The sequence below is a fragment of the Enhydra lutris genome, unplaced genomic scaffold (assembly GCF_002288905.1).
Source record: "Enhydra lutris kenyoni isolate GAN:26980312 unplaced genomic scaffold, ASM228890v2 scaffoldscaffold149, whole genome shotgun sequence".
NCBI classification, from domain to species: domain Eukaryota; kingdom Metazoa; phylum Chordata; class Mammalia; order Carnivora; family Mustelidae; genus Enhydra; species Enhydra lutris.
In genome coordinates, this window is record NW_019154233.1 from 79,805 (window position 1) to 98,410 (window position 18,606).

At 38.6% G+C, this 18,606-nt stretch overlaps 1 protein-coding gene across 2 annotated transcripts in view; it reads right to left on the reverse strand.

Moving 5' to 3' along the window:
- Positions 1 to 3,360: 3,360 nt before the first annotated feature.
- Positions 3,361 to 18,606, reverse strand: part of LOC111140071 (RNA-binding motif, single-stranded-interacting protein 3) — a 60,837-nt gene continuing 45,591 nt past the window's right edge. For both annotated transcript variants that reach the window (XM_022492455.1, XM_022492454.1), the window contains 3 exons: positions 17,584 to 17,664; positions 14,434 to 14,561; positions 3,361 to 6,958 (listed from right to left, as the gene is read on the reverse strand). In XM_022492455.1, coding sequence (XP_022348163.1) covers positions 6,952 to 6,958; positions 14,434 to 14,561; positions 17,584 to 17,664 — 216 coding nt within the window. In that variant the 3' untranslated portion in view covers positions 3,361 to 6,951. The remainder of the gene's footprint in view (positions 6,959 to 14,433; positions 14,562 to 17,583; positions 17,665 to 18,606) is intronic.

Below are 18,606 nucleotides of genomic sequence, written 5' to 3' on the forward strand. Positions count from 1 at the left end.
ATAAAGAGTAGGAAGCATGTGTGACATTAGGAAGACTTAAAAAGTCCCCCTCCCCCCCCCGCCCTTGTATGAATAGAATGTACCCTCCTCTCCTAGTTTTTGTTACCATGGATGGTAACATGGATGATTTCTTCTTCTTTTTTTTCTTTTTTCCTTTCTTTTTTTTTTTTTTTTTTTTTTTGAAGCAATCTGCAGCAAGCCAGCAGCATGCCTGATTAAATAGAGACACTGCTCCCTCCCACCAGTCCCTCCCCTCAACCCATCTCTGGAGCAGTGAAGGAAAACACAAGGGCCTACTTGATTGATTTTATTTTCATTTTTTATTGAAAGCTTCATCAAAGAAAACAGAAGTTTAAACCTAACATCCACTGATCTACAGAAAGCCCAAGGAATGGGGGAAATGGTAGCTAACTTGACTGTGGTACAGATGAAAAAATTAAAAATAAAACCAGAAACACCATAGAGTTACAGAACTTTCCATGACAGAGACAGCAGTACAAAATGCTCGTAAATAAAGTTCGAATTTGAATAATGTTTCAGAAGTTTCATGAAGTCAAATATGGCCCAAAACAAGGGTTTTAAAAGAAGCTGTGTCCCTTTTTTTTTTTTTTTTTAAGAAACTGGGTATTTCATAGCAAGTACACTTTTACATTTATTTTTTGAAATTTAAGATTCCAATTATAAGCCTCTTCTTTTTAAATAAATGGAAACATTTATTTCCAGAATGGAGAAAACTTTTTCAAGTGTCTCTTTGAAATAGTTTTTATAGTTCCTGAAAAGTATGACATAACTCATTTTTTTCATATATGAGGAAATGACATATTTTGGGGAGGAGGACAGAGCATCTTTCTTAAGAATCTAAGACCAGAGGGTTTAAAATACAAAGCATAACACTAAAGTTACACTTTAGACAATACTTAAATTTGAAATGATCAGAAAAAATCCACTGGAGTGTCAAGGTCATTCACCCTTATTACTGTGATGCAAAATAAAATAATAATAATAATAATAATAATAATAATAATAAAACGATGCTTTTTTTTTTTTTTTTTCCAAAGATTTAAGATAGGGATAAGAGTGTATATTTAACCACAAGATGTTATTATATTCTCATAACTCAATTTTGAGTTGACCTTTTCTTCTGGTTAAAATTTCAATAGTGAACGAAACCAAAACAGCTTTCTTTTGAGGGAAGCCAAATACTTCGTTACACTTTTTTGTTTTTTGTTTTTTTTCCCTTTGTATTTGCAAGAATACAGCCAACTCTCAATTATTTGCAGTGGATGGGAAAGGAATATTATGGATAATAAAAATCCGTGGTATAAAATGCACTGACTGTTTTAACAATGAATTTAAACTCCTTCGCTAAATTAAGACTTAACAAAGAAAAAGACTGATTTGAATTTGATTTCCAAATGTTTCTTTTCCACCCCCAGGGTGAAATGCTAATAAAAGGAAATAGAGCCCAAGACTATTAAGTTGAAAAAAGAAAACAAAACAAATCTACCAAGTAGATAGTTAGCCCTTCAAAAATTGAGAGTGATTGTATTTCTGCAAGACTCCGTCACTGGGGAAGTTACGAACTTAGAGTGAATAAAATGGAAGATAAGTGTGATTCCGTGGCTTAGAGGTTATTCCTGCAGACTCCAAGCTTGACCTCACCTCTGCTCCAGCTTTAAAGCTTCCTGAACAGAAGAAGCATTTCTTAAAATATTATTTTCCTTTCCAGGGGAGCAGAAGTTATCCAACATTTTTTTGTGTCACAAGGAGCATATGTATTGGGGTATAAAACGAAAGAGAAGAGAAACCACCAATCTGGGGTGAGCTCACCTGTCCCACACGGGAAAAGATCTTTGGGGCCACTCAGAGATCTTGTATTTAGCTTTGTACCTTCCTGAACTCAGTCCAGTCCACAAAGGACAGCCAAGACCGAGAGCACTTAGATGAAGGAACCGATTTCATATTTAAGAATATTGGGTAAGAAGTGTTGAATTTGAGTTAGACTCAACTGTCTCCCAGTGCCACGGTGGATGTCATTTGTAACAAATTGATTCATTAATGAAATCCCATTATCACTCTGTCACAGGAAAGGGATAGTGTACAGAATCAATGAGCCTGTTTAAATTCCGTCAGTCCCTCAGATTGGAGGGAGATGCTGTCAGTCTCGGTGAGCTCAAAAATTTGAAGGATGCCAGGCACAGTAACACAAAAAAGCAAAATCTCATCCTTCACTTCCTACTGTGGACAAGATAATGTAGCTCTATGACATGTTTAAACTTTGTTAGGAGGTGTGATTCCTCAAATGTTCTGAATGTTGTTTATACACATACATAAATATTCCCCTTCGTTTGATTTTATATCATCTAAAAGCATTTATCACTGAAACCCACTTAAGAATTTCTCTCTGCTTATCAGTTCATCTGCAGTGGCTCGCGCACGCAAATTAAGAATGAGACTGAATTATCAAATGTAGTTTTAGTTTCCTACTAACATTATAGTCTGTCTAGACAGTCCATTGAAACTTCGGAATCATGAAGAAGACCACAAAAGTGCTATTCAAATCAAATCTCACTCTTCATTAATGGAGACTTTAGGCCCCCGTAAAAGATACGTAGAATTCCCAAATATTCAAATAAATTTTTTTTAGGAAAAAAAAAAGCTACTCTTTTTTGTCGTACATGAATTGAAATGATTTTTGCACAGTTTTGCAAGGGGTTGATGTATTCTGCAGGGACAGTGACCTTGCTGCTCCATCCAGCCTTTTTCTGCTCTCAGCCTTCCATCTCTAATATGCGCGCTTTTAATACCATGTAGTTTTTCACTAGAATGGGTGGAAGTGAGTCTTACATGCTGTCAAACGTGGCAGGTCTGTTAAAGTCACAGGAAGAAATGATTCAAGTGAAGCATGGAGACAACATCTGAATGATTGAAATTTACCAAGGAAACAGCCAAACTGAAGTCAGGTACAGGATTTTTTGTTTTTGTTATTTTTAAGAATATTATGTCACCTGCAACTATCAGGGCGTGCCCGTCTTCAAGGACAAACAGTCACCAGCACCTGCTAGCATGGCCTTTAGTTTACCTAGGGTCCAAGATAACTTCAGAACACATGGCCAAGCATTGAGTCACCATGCATGACTTGTCTCCCTGACAAAACCTTATCGTTGTTACAAGAAAACCCACTCCTCCACTGACCATGTAACTAGAGTTTGAACAAGGTAACATTTATCCCATTTGGATTGTGGCTTTGGTTTGTTTCCTGACGTTTAGAAGCCTTGGCAATTAAAGTCAAAAGGAAAAAATGGAAATACCTGAACAAATGTCTGGAAATCTGATGAACCAGAATACTTACATTAAAAGAAAAAAAAAAGTGTCCTAAATAGGATTAGAATCACCATATATATCAGTTGCCGATTAAATCAAGATTCTGATGTCTGTATATATTGAACACATTATTTTGGTTTGTTTTAGTCTTCATACAATGTGATGCTGCTTACCTGTTCATGCTTTTTTTTATTCCCCCAGACTTGACTCTTAAAAACAGTCATTAGGTAAGATGACAGATGCAAATTTGAACATGTGTCATTTTTCCTTTTTTTTCCTTTTCTTTTTGGTTTGAAATAAGATATTTTCTAGAATGGCATGATATTAAAAATCCAAACACAAAACACACATGGACACATAAAATGACAGGTAATTTCCTTGTGCCTAAAGTGGCTTAAAAAAATTGAGATCATTGAAATTTCATAGTTGAAAAAAATGTTTCTGAATGTATAAATAAAGCAGTAGTTTTGAATAGAAACAGGAAGTTACCTAGGCACATTCATCAGCCACATGGTAGCTACCTCTTAGCCTCATTGTTGATTGCGTAAATGAGACTTTCTTTGTATCACATTAAGATTTGTGTGTGTGTGTGTGTGTGTGTGTGTGTGTGTATGTGTGTGTGTGTGTGTGTTTTACAGAAACAAAAGAAAGCATGTTGGTTTCATAGTCAAATGAATTATGCCCAGGATAATCCTTATTTATACAAAGAGTTCAGAGACTGAAAAAGAGAAACAAAAAGCACAGTTCCTATACATATTCCTTATACCCCCTGTAACTCAGGGGCCTGCTTCGCAAAGATAAAACTTAAGTGCCACCCTTGAAATACATGAGATGCTTGAAGGACAGAACAGAAGAAAGCACACATCTAGGATTCTCTTGAGAGCATGGAAAACCATTAAGGATGGGTGTCACCAGATGGAATTTCTCTGTAGCAGCACATGCTACATTTTCTTGGATCCATTCATGCCTCTGATTTGACCGCAAAGATAGGGAGCCACTTTCTAAACTTGAGTTTCCAATTCATGGGGTTTCAAATAAAAGAACTGGGCCCGTTTCTGTTAACAGGTCACAAATAGCTGAATACTGACAATTTCAGAACAGCCAGACTCATTACTGATATTGACCTAATGGGAATGTGATTTGCCTTTTAAGGGTTTTTGTTTGTTTGTTTGTTTGTTTGGTTTTTTTTGGTAGTTTTTAAAAGCCTACCCTGTTTTCTTTAACAGTGCACTTCACGCATTTCCCTCTTCCCTCTGGACTAAGACAATTTCCCCGGACTTCGTTTGTGCAAAGACTTTCCCCTCTTTGCTTCTAATGATCCCTTCAGAAAGCAACTGTGGTGCATGGTTCAACTAACAAACTTCCATCAGTCTTAATTTCAGGTAAAACTATACAGGTTGAACATGGATTCCATGAGTCAAATATGCAGAGATGTTTGTTAAGTCAATCTAATTCACTTTAGACAAAGTTTTGCATCATTCTCAAAGCAAATATATCTCCTTTGGCTTTAAAGATTGAGCAAACCTAATACTTTTGGTTCTTATCAATATAAATCATACAATTTCTTGATTGTCAACTAGCATTTTAAAAGCTTACCTAAACTCCACTAACAGAATCCTCAATCTGATTGGTCCTACTTGTCTCAGAGAGTTAAACAGAAACAAAAGGTCTATTTTTGTCCTTCTTCTGACAACACCAGGGTATGAAAATGCAATGACAGGAGGCAAGAAGAAGATAGCCCCTCCCCACTCGCAGAATCAAGGTGACTATTCATGGTAGATGAACAAAGACTGAGGTGAGAAGACAAAACCTAGAGGTGTTGGATTGAAAAGGAAGACTATTGTTACAAATACAATGAGACCTTTTCAGGAGACCACTCATCACTTAACAGAATATCACTAAGCTGTTTTGTTTTGTTTTGTTTTGTTTTGTTTTTTGACAAGTGACCTTTCAGACCAGTTCCGGGAAGGACCTTTAGTTCAAAGTTCACAGAAAGGAATTTCAACCTGTTAAACAAGGGTCTCCACATATCAGTGGCCATCCACACAGGTGTCACCATTCAAGAGAGCTAGTAAGGAACTAGAAAAGCTCACAGATTGAATATAAAGCCATTTGGCTCTGTCAGTTGGTATCCAGAACTCTTCCTGCGGAAACTGCTGAACACAGCAGGTGCAAGCTTTTCTACTAGAATCAACAAATGCATGTTAACAAAAAAACAAAAACAGAAACAGGAACAAAAACAAAAACAAAACACCTTTTGTTGTGTTTTGTTTTGCAGTATATAAAACACCAGTGGAAGGTAGTTTAAACAAACAACAAAGTAAGAACTGGTCCGGCCATGTAGGTCAAATAAAATTCTTAAAAAGAAAAGAGAAGAAATGGAAAACAACCTCTATCTTCTGGACTGCAATAGGGTGCCACTTCATCTTTGGTATAAAATAGGCCATCCATAGGCTGAATTTGATCACAACTAGGAAAGACTACAGAAATTGTCAACAATTTCTCTATCTATTGCTTTTTTTGTTTTTTTTTTTTTGCACTTTTTGACCATAAGCTCCTATCTACTTAAGTTTTTTTTTTTTTTAATGCTCTTAAGCTAGGTTTTGCAATGTGACAAGCAAAGCTGACTAAAAACTTTGTAAAGCTCATAAAAAAGACTGCAGATAAAAAGCACTAATGCTTTTGCTAGCGATCACGCTTCGTAAATAAAAAAAATCTGCATTCTGCCCCCCAAACACGCATTATTTCTAATGCAGTTGTTTTTAAACCAACATTAATAACTTTACCGTAAAATGTTTTAGCCTTCTAGAATGATTCAACACTTAAGACAAAGTTCATGAAAAGTCCCAGCATTTTCCCAATTCTTGCAGTTGCCATGGTTTCTTTTATCAACAAATTTTCTTCAAATGAAGAAAAACATTTTCTTTTAAACTGTACAGTTTTTTTTTTCACCCTAAAAACTCATAGTCTTAAACTTCTGTACCAGTTAAAGCCGGCACAATATTTCAATTCTTTCTTGAATTTTTTTTTTTAACAAGACGTTGACAGCTTGCCTTGAGAGCCTTTGACGTCCTTAAAATTAAGGCAATTAAGATTCAAGATAAACCTTACCTAAATATTTCTAAGAAAAAAATAAAATAAAAAACCAACCCACTAGATTTAAACAAAAAGGGGAAAAGAAAGGGTAGCTTAATTACCAAGGAAGACAATTTGTTTCCATTTCTGCTTTGCCCACCTCTTGATATCTGATTTTCTGTTTTAAAAAAACAAAAATCTGTCTACATCTTCTGGTAAATTCTGAATTCAAATGGTCTTCCAGATAAAATGTCAACCTTCTGTGTTTTGTTTTGTTGTTGGTTTTGTTTGTTTCCTCTTCTGGGATTTTTTTCTTTAAAAAAAAAAAAGATGGCAAAAATAAACTGTCAGACCACATGAAGGAACCATTTGCACGGCACATAAAAACACTTTGTTTTCACTGGGTAAAGTAGAAAATTAAAAAAAAAAAAAAGAAAGAAAGAAAGAAAGAAAGCATTCCATCGACGCCTGTGCAAACTGGAAGCCAACTTCCTGTTCAATGAAGTTTCTTCGTTCAAGGCAATGTTTCCGACGAACATTCTTCAGTCTTGTTCATGGTCTGTGGAAACAATTGAGTTGAGTGTTCATTACATCAAAGCAACTGTGAAATCACTTCATGTGCTCTTTTCCAGTGAGGTCTCTTTAAAAGATACCAAGCCCTTTCAATATCTAGAAAATTGTACTAGTTTTAAGTTCTGTCACTTTCAGACAAATATATATTTAAGCCAGAGAGTTTGCTCACATTAAATATCAAGGCTAACAGATTAAGAATATCTTTCAAAATAAAGCAGCAAATTTGACAAATACAGGCAGACAAGCAATACTCCCTTTGTGCGCAGAACCCATTTTTTAACGTCTGGCTTATGTTGTAGGTACCCCAGAAATTCTTTGAGTAATGTAGTCCCCTCAAAACTCCTGTGGGATACATCACGAACTCACTCAGCAAATGTGCCCGTCCCTGTGTTACCCAAGATACAGCAATGGTTGTGTGTCTTCCCGTGTTATTCACCAAGTATATTCACAGAAGCCTTATCTGGGCCATTAAAATAGTAAGACAGTTAAGAGGCAGTGGGTTTTGTTCACTTTCTCTCATTCCCCCTTCTTCCTTATTCACCCATCTCATCAAGATTTTTAATTCTTGAGAACAGGCCCTATATTCTACGACTTTTTACTCTCCAGAAATCTGGCAGACAGTATATACATAATAAGTGTTTAACTAGACAAAGGCCACTTATACTTATGCCACCACAGACTAGAATTTTGTTAAATAACTTCAGGGATGTGCTATAAAAATGATTTTTGAAACTATCTATGGGTCAACTTTTTAATTTTTAAAGATTTTATTTATTTGTCAGAGAATGAGAGAAAACACACATAAGCAGGGGGAGCTGTAGGCAGAGGGAGAAGCAGGCTCCCCACTGAGCAAGGAGCCTGACCTGGGACTGGATCCCAGTACCCTGGAATCATGACCTGATCTAAGGGCAGACGCTTAACCAGCTGAGCTACCCAGGCACACTATAGGTCAATTTCAGTGAAGCCCACTTGTGTCAGTGCTCTGCAGGTTCTTCTGATGCCCCATCACTTAATTAAGTGAAGAAGCCTCAGCGTTGCTGAGGTTGTACAGGGTCGATCACTGCACAAGATGCATGGCTGAGAGAGTTTGTGAAGGCTAAATTGCCACCCAAAGTCTGATCCCCAAACTGTGTCCTCTGGGTAGGGCTGCATTTGCTCTGAGCAAGTAGCTTTTATTCAAATTCACAAAATGCCCTCGAGGATGCTCTAAGGTGCACAGCAGGTAGTCTGGGATGATCCAGAGAGGTTCTTTTTCCTAATTTGCAAAAAGCACTCATGGGAAGCAGCTAGGTATCTCAGAAGTCTGATAAACTTGTTCTTATAATCACGTAAGAAAAGCACCTAGCTGATAGTTGTTATTTCCATTTTTTTTTTAAGATTTTATTTATTTGACAGAGAGAGAGAGATCACAAGTAGGCAGAGAGGCAGGCAGAGAGAGAGAGGGGAGGAAGCAGGCTCCCTGCGGAGCAGAGAGCCCAACGCAGGGCTCGATCCCAGGACCCTGGGATCATGACCTGAGCCGAAGGCAGAGGCTTTAACCCACTGAGCCACCCACGTGCCCCCGTTATTTCCATTTTTAACCAAAAGTTTAAGTTTCTAAGAATACATATTTTGTGAGTTTTATGTGAAAAAGTGGGGCTTCTTTTAAGAAGAAATGCAATTAAAAATTCCGTACGATCAGCAACAATTAGGGAAACTTTATTAGCAGCAGTCATGGGAGCCAGGGTATATATTTGATCTCTATTCCTTTGCAAAGTGCAGACTTAACTCCATTTATTTCTAAACAAATCTACCTTGTCGTGGTAACAAAACCTCCCTTTGTTGGGTTTTGTGTTTTTTGTTTTCTGGTCCGTTCTTTCCTCACACTCCCATCTTCCACCTGACTGCTATTCATTTAGCAGGAAATGCCTATTACAAAGTGACTCTCTGGAACAGCTACTCCATGAATGGCGTCTTAGTCAATGGGCTACCCTAACACTGAACACCCACCCTGCTCAGGTATGTCACGTGCACTGGTCTTGAAGCATCCATATTTATGAGCTCAGTTACAGCTACTTTCAGCTGTAACCTTACCAAATGTTCCCAATGGCCCTCTCCCACCAAGTGGTCTCTTGCTACAGGCCAGCAGATGGGGAGCAATGAATGGTTGTCCACGCTTAGTAGAACTGAATTCACTCCTATCCACCTTCTCAGTCCTAGATGAGGTGTGAAAGCACGTTTACGTAAGGCTTATGTATTGTGCTGAATCTTCTCATCCTCCCCTCCAGCCCCCGAAGAAAGCAGAGTGAATAGATTAGGGAGTAGCAAACCACAGGCTTAGAATTCTAGACTTTTAGAGATGGAACGACGTCTTTGGGATCATCTAAGGATGCAGCGTCCCCCAGTTTGGGGGAAACCGCACATTACGCTCCCAATCCTGCACTACCCACAGGTAAACTAAACATATAGTTAGGGCACCAACCAAGAATGGTATCAGTACAAAATCAAACGTGTTTAAAGAATGAATCTTTTCAATTAGCATCAAAATAATCATCCTGTTGACAGTGAACGTTTTTTTACGTTCTTTAGTAACTTAATATGTATGAAAAAACTCTCAGAATTCCCAAGTAGGAAGTCCAGTCTACAGGCTAATCTTTCAGGAAGTGAAATGTTTGATTTATCTGGCCCTCTCGGCGGTCCGGCCATTAGCATTTTAATAGCTTTGAAGAGAACTGCAATTAAGAAAGCATTTCACTTAGGTTAGAGGGTGTTTGCTCACAGTCCCTGGGATTCCCCCCCCCCCCATCCCCACCCCCAACTCCGGGGAATGGTGGAAATCCCCTCTCAGCACTAAACCCTAATTTACACTCTTGGGAGAACACTGATCTAATCTCTTGCTCTAAAGAAGAGGAAAAGGAGGCTCCAGAGGGGTTAGCGACAACTAGTAGGTGGCAATTAGAATTTAACTGTGCTTGAAGACTCATATTTTTCAAACCCTGGTCATTTTTAAGATTTTTAAGATTTCTTAAATAGCACACACAAAAAACCCCCTGCTAACTGGGACAGGAACTGGAATTTCCACAGAACTTCCAAAACAAACCACAGGTATCACATCTGCCTTTGCAGATAAGAGCACCTAAAGTCCCTTTTGCGTGAGTAGCCTCTTTTAACAAGAAAGAAGAAGAAGAAAAAAAAGCATGAATACAAAATGTGAAGAACTGTTTTTTAGTTTGGAAAATGGAATTTGGAATAGTAAAATATCTGCTGCAAGAGATCCCAAATATAACCTTTCTATTCATATATGCACATCATTTCTACTTCTCAAACTTTGATCCCGCAACCTTCTGTCGGGATGTCTGTAATTTTCTTCAAAATATCTTTAGTATAGACATTATAGTACTAAATCTATGTGTGATGGGTTAAGCTACTTTTCCCAGGCACTCAGCTACCCTCATCCAAATTTCACACCCCACAGGAGGTCAGTTACCATTTAATGAGAAAGGCCAGAGGTTTGCACAAGTACTTTAAACTGTTCGTATCTCAATTAGCATAATGAGTGTCAGAAATGGGTGGCCTAAAGAAAGTAGCGGCATGTTAATTAGCACAATGATGCTGGAAATTAGCTGCCATTTGTGAAATTTGGAGTATTCAAGATCACTTGGATAGGCTAAAATATTTTAGAGATCCTCTCCAATGTAGGTGAAAGCTACAGATAGAATGTACGGACATTCGTAGCCTTTAACTTTAGGGATACTGCTTGTAGCTTGATCTCAAAACAGTTTATTAATTTATTTGTGCCCATTTGGTCTCAAATTATTAATTTATTTGTGCCTGCTTTCTTATGAATGCTTCCCTGAAAATGTCTCTGTGGCGACTCTTGCATTCCCACAAACTTTTTCCACACGCGGTTATATAAGAAAAAAAGAGCCCAGGTGTCTACATAACCCACAGGCTTAGCTCAATTCCCAGTGTCTTCTTAAATGGTTCCATGGAATTTCATGCTTTACCATGATACAGGTCAGCTTCTCCTGGCTGAGACAGATAAAACCTTCGATAGACACACATTCATTTCTTCTTTTTAGAAAATTCCAGAATAGGTTGTTACCTATCCATTTATTTGACCTAGAATATTATTTTTGTTTTCATTCACTATGTTATTGTTGTCGTTTCAAATCAAAAAAGCTCCCGGCACTTAGGTAGCATGTCAGAGAGGGGAAGTTGGAGAACATAAATAGGACCTGTTAACAATTTTCTCCAGGTTTGAAGATACGCACACGAGGCCATGCAAGGGGCAGTCACAGAGCACAGGTTTGAAATGCCCCATGGTCCTGTACGCTTTCATCTCTGGCGTGTCGCCACAAACTCGCCCTGTCGAACATCCTGTAACATACATTCCTGCATAAGTAAGTCCAAAGGAAAATTCCTCCAAATGAGGAAACCCTTCACCACAATGCTTACTGCTGTGAAGATATGTGTGGAGGGTTTCTTTCTCTGATATCTATCCTCTGTGGAAAGGCCCACATTATCAGCCATAGGAATCTGTAGTTCAAGGCACGTTAACCATGTGACCATGGTGGGGAGTTAGTTTTAAAATGTTTAAGCACTTAAAGCTTTCTGTGGTCAGACTCAGACTCCTTGGATAGTTCAAGGAAAAAAGCTTATTAGAATTGACTTATTATAAGGATAATTAAATCCCTTATCTTTCTCTACAGATCAGGGCCTCCTTGGTTTTCATCTTATCTGCCCCCGGTTAGTAGCATCAGTAACTCCAGGATTTTGTTCAGAATTGTAATGCCCAGTTTCCACTTTCCTCCTCCTTCAGTCTATCCCTCCCACCGGTACCCTCATCCTCCACACCCTATCACACTTGCCACCATCTTACTTCAGACCTTTGTTCCCTCTTGTCTGAATCCTTGGGATGCTGGACTGTTTCCTTGCTTCCAAATCCATTGTTTACCTCAGCTGGAGGATCATTTGTAGAACAAAGGAAATGCTGTCCAAACACCTCGGTATGACATCTGATATTAGAATCTGGCTCCAATCTATTTTTTTACACTGTTGTACTATTCTGAATCCCCTTCTCTGAAAATCAAACTGAGCTTTCTCTGACTTTGGCCAACCTGTTACTCCCCCTAGAACGCTCCTTGACTATATGTAAGACCCAGTTCCAGTTTCCACAACTTCCACCAAAACTGACCCAGTTGAGAAAAATAAAATGCATTCTCCTATTACAACAGTATTTTTTAAAAGAGCCCTGTTCATTTTCTTCCTTGCAGTAGACACATCATGTCTATGTGTATGTCTAAATCCCATACTAGATTATAAACTCTGGAGGGCAGGGATCCTGTCTCCCAGTATAGAAACTGGCCTGATGCTGGAAACTCCAAGTGCGGAATGTTGGCATTCCTTCCCTTAAAGCCTTCCAGAGCTTTTGTGACTCTTTTCAAGTAAAACTGAGAATGATTCCTGTAGACAAAGCCAAGTATCCAAGGACCAAAAGCTTTATAAAAACTGCCTGTTTGACTCTGTCTCCTACACCCCTTCCCACCTCCTCCCCCTTCACCACACTCTAGCCGCAGGTCCCTATTCTAGACCTTTGGACTTCCTGTTTTTTTCTGCCTAGAATGTTTTTTCCTCCAAATCTCTCCAAGATTAGCTTGTAATTATCTTTCAGATCCAGACCTCTGTGAGAGGCCTTGCCTGATACTTGTCACTTTCTACCACAAGAATCTTTTTTAAATATTGACTTGGCTTTGCAATTCTGTTGGGTTTTATTATTTATTATTTATTTATTTATTTATTTATTTTTATTGTTTGCTGATTGGTCCACTGCCTATGAGTCTACTCCCAGCAGGAAGTAAACTCCAAGAGAGTAGGAAAGGCACCTGCCTCCTTCATTGTTCTTTTCCTGGCATCTGGAATTCTGCGGGCCACAGAGTATGGCCGTATCAATAACTGCTGACTGGGGAGGATGAAAGCATCTCTTTTATTTATCCAGACATCGTTGAACTGTTAGCAAGAAGGGTGCGGATCACTTGTTTCCTCATTATGCTCTGAAACCGTGAAAGCCGGCGTCGCCTACTCACCAAGTGTCTCTGGCCAATATAGTAGCTTTCATTTCCCACCAGTGTCTCTCACCATGCTTCCCCACAGCCAGTGTCTGCTCCCTTCTCACACGTGACCCTCTGAACAGACTGAAAAAATTCCAGTATGCCAGGAACACAGTACCAGAGACTACCATATTGTTCGGTATGTGCAAAAGGGATTCACGTAGGCTATAGGTGAATTGAAAATACAAACTAGAAACAAAACCATGCCCAAAAATGCTTTACTCTTATGGATCTTTCCCGAAAGTTGTTATGTGAAAGTAATAATAATAGTAATAAAGGTTAAGTCACATGGTCAGCACATTTAATTTGGAAGACTACCTTTAGAAGCTAAACTACTTATAGGAGACTCCATTACCTTGATTAATCTTTCAACAAACAAGTCTCTCAATATGTATCAAAGTTAAATAGGAATGATCAAGAAATGGGAGCAACACTCTGCAGGTGGGAGGATCTCTCGGGAATTCTCTAGTCACTGGGGCTTTGACTGCTACCTACAGATTAGAATACTTTGCACAAGACATCTGTATGTAGATTGAATTTTTGTTAATTACTTTGGTTTCAAAACCTCCCAAATTTTAGTCTACATAATTACTCAACACAAAGCCAACTGTACTTTATAAATGACTTAAAGTTTTGCAAGAGTAATTCTGATACATGGTTGTTGCTTTGTCATTTAATTCCTAAATAAGACTTCACATTGATTTAGATTTCACAGTACCCTTTTTCATGAACTACTTTACTGGATGTTCAAGGCAGCCCTGCAAAAGGAGTGGTACTGTCTTCATTTAAGAATGCATGCAGGCTCACTATCCATTTCAAGTGGGAATATTAGAGAATTTTTCCCAAAAATATGTATGGTAGATTTTTTTTTTTTTTAAATGCCCCTTTCTGTATTTAGGGTTTATGTGAACTCTTACATAAACTCTGGGCTTGGCCATGTGATTTTCTTTGGCCTAGGGGGCAGTAATAAATGCATCCAAATGGATTGAGAAGTTCTTCATTTGCACTTCCTCTCTTGCTGCTCTCTGAATTCTGGGACTTCCAGGTGAATAAGCTGATGGAAGATCAGAAACACATAATCCAATTGCTTCCATTATATTCAACCAATAGACGACTGACACCCAGAAGGAGAGCTGCAAAAATGACCATCAGCTGTCCCCAGATGCTTGAGCAATTCTAGTCAAGACCAGAAGGTCAGTTCTATCTGAGGTCAGCTCAAATTGCTGATCCACATAATCATCAACAAAAATAAATGCTTGTCACTAAGTTTGGGATGGTCTGTACTGCAGCAAAAGCTAACAGCTACAACATGAGAGAATGGTGGTGAGATGGTCAATCTTAAGGAGAAGAGCTCAGCATAGCCCGAACTTACTTAGACTGTTGGTAAGAATATGCAGGTGCATGTTCGCTGGATGTGTCCACTGCTATCTGTTGCTGCTGACCACTGGTGTCCTGGGATGAAGGTGCCACTGTCTGGGGAGAGGTATCAGCAACAACACCCTAAGGAGGCAAGTAAGAACACAAAAGCCTTACTGGTTTTAGCAAAGGGCCTTCTTCCAGATGGACAACAGGGAATACCTCTCTACTGTTTGGCTTGAGTAGAGTTGCACTCGGTCAAATGAAGCTACAGGAAGTACCCAAGGGAAAACCACAGAGCGCATTTGGATAAAGGCTGAGGAATTCCCTTTAGTGTGTCACCAAGAGGCCTTGCCCACAGAAACCTCTACCATAGCTAAATGGTCAGAAAATCATTTTCACCAAACTTAGAACTCCTAAACCATGGTTGCATATAGCCACACTAAATAATAATTTATTAATCAAAAGCTCATGCAGGATTCCTATAAAAACTTGTATATTCAAACATTTCCCTGGGGTAGTGTACCACGTCATGTCTCTTTGACATGGCAAAACAATGGCTCTGACCTAAAAAGGAAAGGAAAAGAAAGGAAAGGAAAGGAAAGGAGAGGAGAGGAGAGGAGAGGAGAGGAGAGGAGAGGAGAGGAGAGGAGAGGAAAGGCGAGGGAAGGCGAGGAAAGGCAAGGCAAGGCAAGGAAAGGCAAGGCAAGGCAAGACAAGGCAAGACAGAATACATAAAAGTTTGGAATTCTTTTAAAAGGATACTGTTAGGTAGGTTTTCCATTCAGCAGTTTGGTTTGTTTTGTTTTCTACAACATGAACTAGAATTCATTTCGAGGTTTCAAAAAACAAACATCCTTAATCCTGATTTGCTACTTCCCCCACCCTCTCGTTTTTCACAGATGCCAACAAGGATGCCAACAAGGAGTTGATCATCATTAGGGAGAGATGTTTGCTTCTGAGAAAGGCACACATGGTTTTATTTGGCAGGTGGGAGGCTTAGAGAGGGCATCTCTCTAAATACATTCTCTTGGTTTTATTCTTAGTCTTGGACACTTACAGTGATGTCAGCTTTCAAAACTTCTTGGTCAACTCTCTGTCCCTAATTAAACGTTCCTTAAATTATTCCTTAGAATCCAAAAATTCTCTTTTTCCCCCTAATATACAATTGGTATTGTGCATTTTTCTGAATGTCCCACCAGCATTTATTTGTGTGGATATTGGTAAGTTTTCAACGAGTGTTTTATATAGAAAATATATTGGTGCTTTTTCTATAACTCAAAGCAATTTATCAAAGTGTACCTCCATTTTTCGTAGTGAAAGACTTCTTCTTCTTCTCCTTTTTTTTTCTTTCTTTCTTTTTTCTTTTTTTTTTTTTTTTATTATGCCCAACGTGGGACTGGAACTCATGACCCTGAGATCAAGAGTTACATATTCCACCTACTGAGCCAGCCAGGTACCCTGACTTGAAAGATTTCTTTTTAAGTATAGACATCTTTTTAAACTATATTTAGACTGTTTCTAATAAGTCACATTGTTAGATGTGTCCCATTATTTTATAGTCATTAGAACACTCAAATTCTGTAGATAAGCACATCCATATGTCAGTGTAGACAAAGAAAAATGCAAATATGTTGTAGAGATCTATGCTTAACATGCCAAGAATGTCTAGATTCTGATGATCTAGATGCTTTTTGATGGTCAAATACATCATCAAACAACAAGCAAAACCAAAGAAAGCCCACATGTATTTTAATCAGGTAGTCTTGAAATTCTGAAAAGCCAATTAAAACTTGATCAGTACTGACCCATTCTTTGGGGCCCACAGGTCCAGAGCACATAAAAGATTTAAAACTGGACCTCTTTGGTTTCCTAAATTACATGATGGTGTTCTCTTAAACTTCTGTGTTTCCCAAACCTTGGTACTGGCCAATATCTGGCATATGCCAAAACAAACATTGTGTAAGATCCAATTTATTCTGTGAAGATTTCCCCAATCTCTATAGTTGTAGAGATTGAGCAAGTCATGGTAGACCTCCCTGTGGAGTGGTGACAGCACTCAAGTTGCTGGCCAACTCATGGAGTAGGAACAGCACGGCCTCCAGAGGGGTCCCTGCTGATGGGAAGAAATGCACTGTCATCATTAACAGCAAATGTCATCAGGAGAAGGGGAAGTGTGGCAAGAGACCATAATGGCTAGGACTACACAGAAATATACACGTCTAAGTGTTTTACCACTACTACATAGCTCTATGCTCCTTTCTTTTCTATGTAGCTTGCTGGCTCTGTCCAGTAAAATAATTTTTACTGGGGATGGATTCAGCCCAATGGAAAGAGAGAAGGAAAGGGACAAAGCTTCCATCAAAGATAAGATGATTTCATCATTGTGGTAACCATAGCAAAGAGGGTGCAACTTTTTTTTTTTTTTTTTTTAATTTATAGGAAGCCACAAACTTGCCAAGTTTCATTCACTAAAGCAGTGGTTATTAATCCTTGATACATATTAGAATCACCTAGGTTTTTTTTTTCTTTTTCACCTGAGATCTTTTAAAAATCCTGATGTCCAGTCAATACCCCAGACAAATAAATCAGAATCTGGGGATAGGACCCAGGCATAAATATTTTTTAAAGCTCTCTAAATAATTGCAGAAAATAATATACAGAGATGTTTGAGAACCAGTGCACTAATGTGAAGATAGATTCCCAAGGGATCTTGTTAAAATGCAAATTGTGATTCAGTAGGTCTGGGTAGTGTCTCAGACCTTGCATTTCTAACAAGGTTCCCACTGATGCTGATGATGACCCTTGGTCCAGGGACACTCCTTTGAATAACAAGGCGCTAGCAAACTCATTCAAATAGTTGCAAACTCTTTTTCCTGCCCTACTTATGAGTTATTTGTGGTTAACATTTGATGGGGTAGTGATTTGGTCTCTGATCTTTATAAAAACGATACTCCCCTCTTACCTTTATAGCATATTGATTTATTTCATGTGCAATGCACAACATAGGCATGTTGGCGTACTTTCATACAGTGAGCCTGAAATGTCAAATTTTAGAGCAACCCCAAGACCACAAATAAGGATTGCCTGGGTTATGGGGGACCACGGTGCATGAGGCTGAGATCTGTCATCCCTACCTCTTTCTATAAGACAGAGACAGACTTACTTCAATAGAAACAGCTGTTGGAGGCACAGGCGTGTACTGGGGAATGTAGGTCCCTTGCATAGGAGCGGCAGCAGTCATATACTAGAGAGAATCAAAGAAAAATGCAGGTGAACTTGAGATTGTAACTGGCGAGAAAAGTAGATATCATATGAAACTGTTTTAGATGTGTAGCCCACAGCCAGTACACTATCACACTTCATTTTGATCAACGACGAGGCAGTTCCTATTCAGTAGAGAATGACCTTTCCTTACTGATTCAGCATGAACAGCAGCCCACCTCCATGGTATGAGTGAGGTATCATCCCCCCTCCCTCACTTTGTCTTTGTAAGCATTCTATCTTAGTTCCCAACATGGCAGTTTCACGTCTAAAACATACATTCCATAAGGACAGGGATGATATCTGTTTTTTTTTTCCTTAATTCTCATTTTATTGCTAGCACATATCACACAGTAGGCTCTCAATGAATCATTTGTTGAATGAATGAATCATCAGATTGTTAGCAATCATTTTTTTCCCTAACTTAAAAAAAGAAAAATAGAGGAATAATGCAAGAGATATGCATATAGCAATATTCAGAATTGGCACATGTTCTCATTTTGTCATTTTCCTATCACTTTTTTAAGTACAAAAGAAATAGTATTACAGATAATAACAATAATGACAAAGTTTCCTTTGAGCCCTTCCCCCTTCCATATTCATGTCACTGGCAGTATTTTCTTTTCAACTCCTTTAGTTCTCCAAATGTTCTTCATCTGGATGGACAATGAAACAGTCAAACCATTTTTCACTAAGTTGCAGTATTCAGTAAGCCACGTGTTGAAAATAAGCTGCATTTTTCCATTGCAGAAAGGGAGCCCCAGGAAAATTACTCGCTCACCCACATAACCCAAATTCCATATTCCCATGTCTAATGCATATCTCCCCTGCAAATTCAACATTCTACTCTTTAAGAATAGAATTTTCTATGGAATCAGCTGTATTCCCGAGCTTCTGAACTTGACTAACATCCTGAAAACGTCAG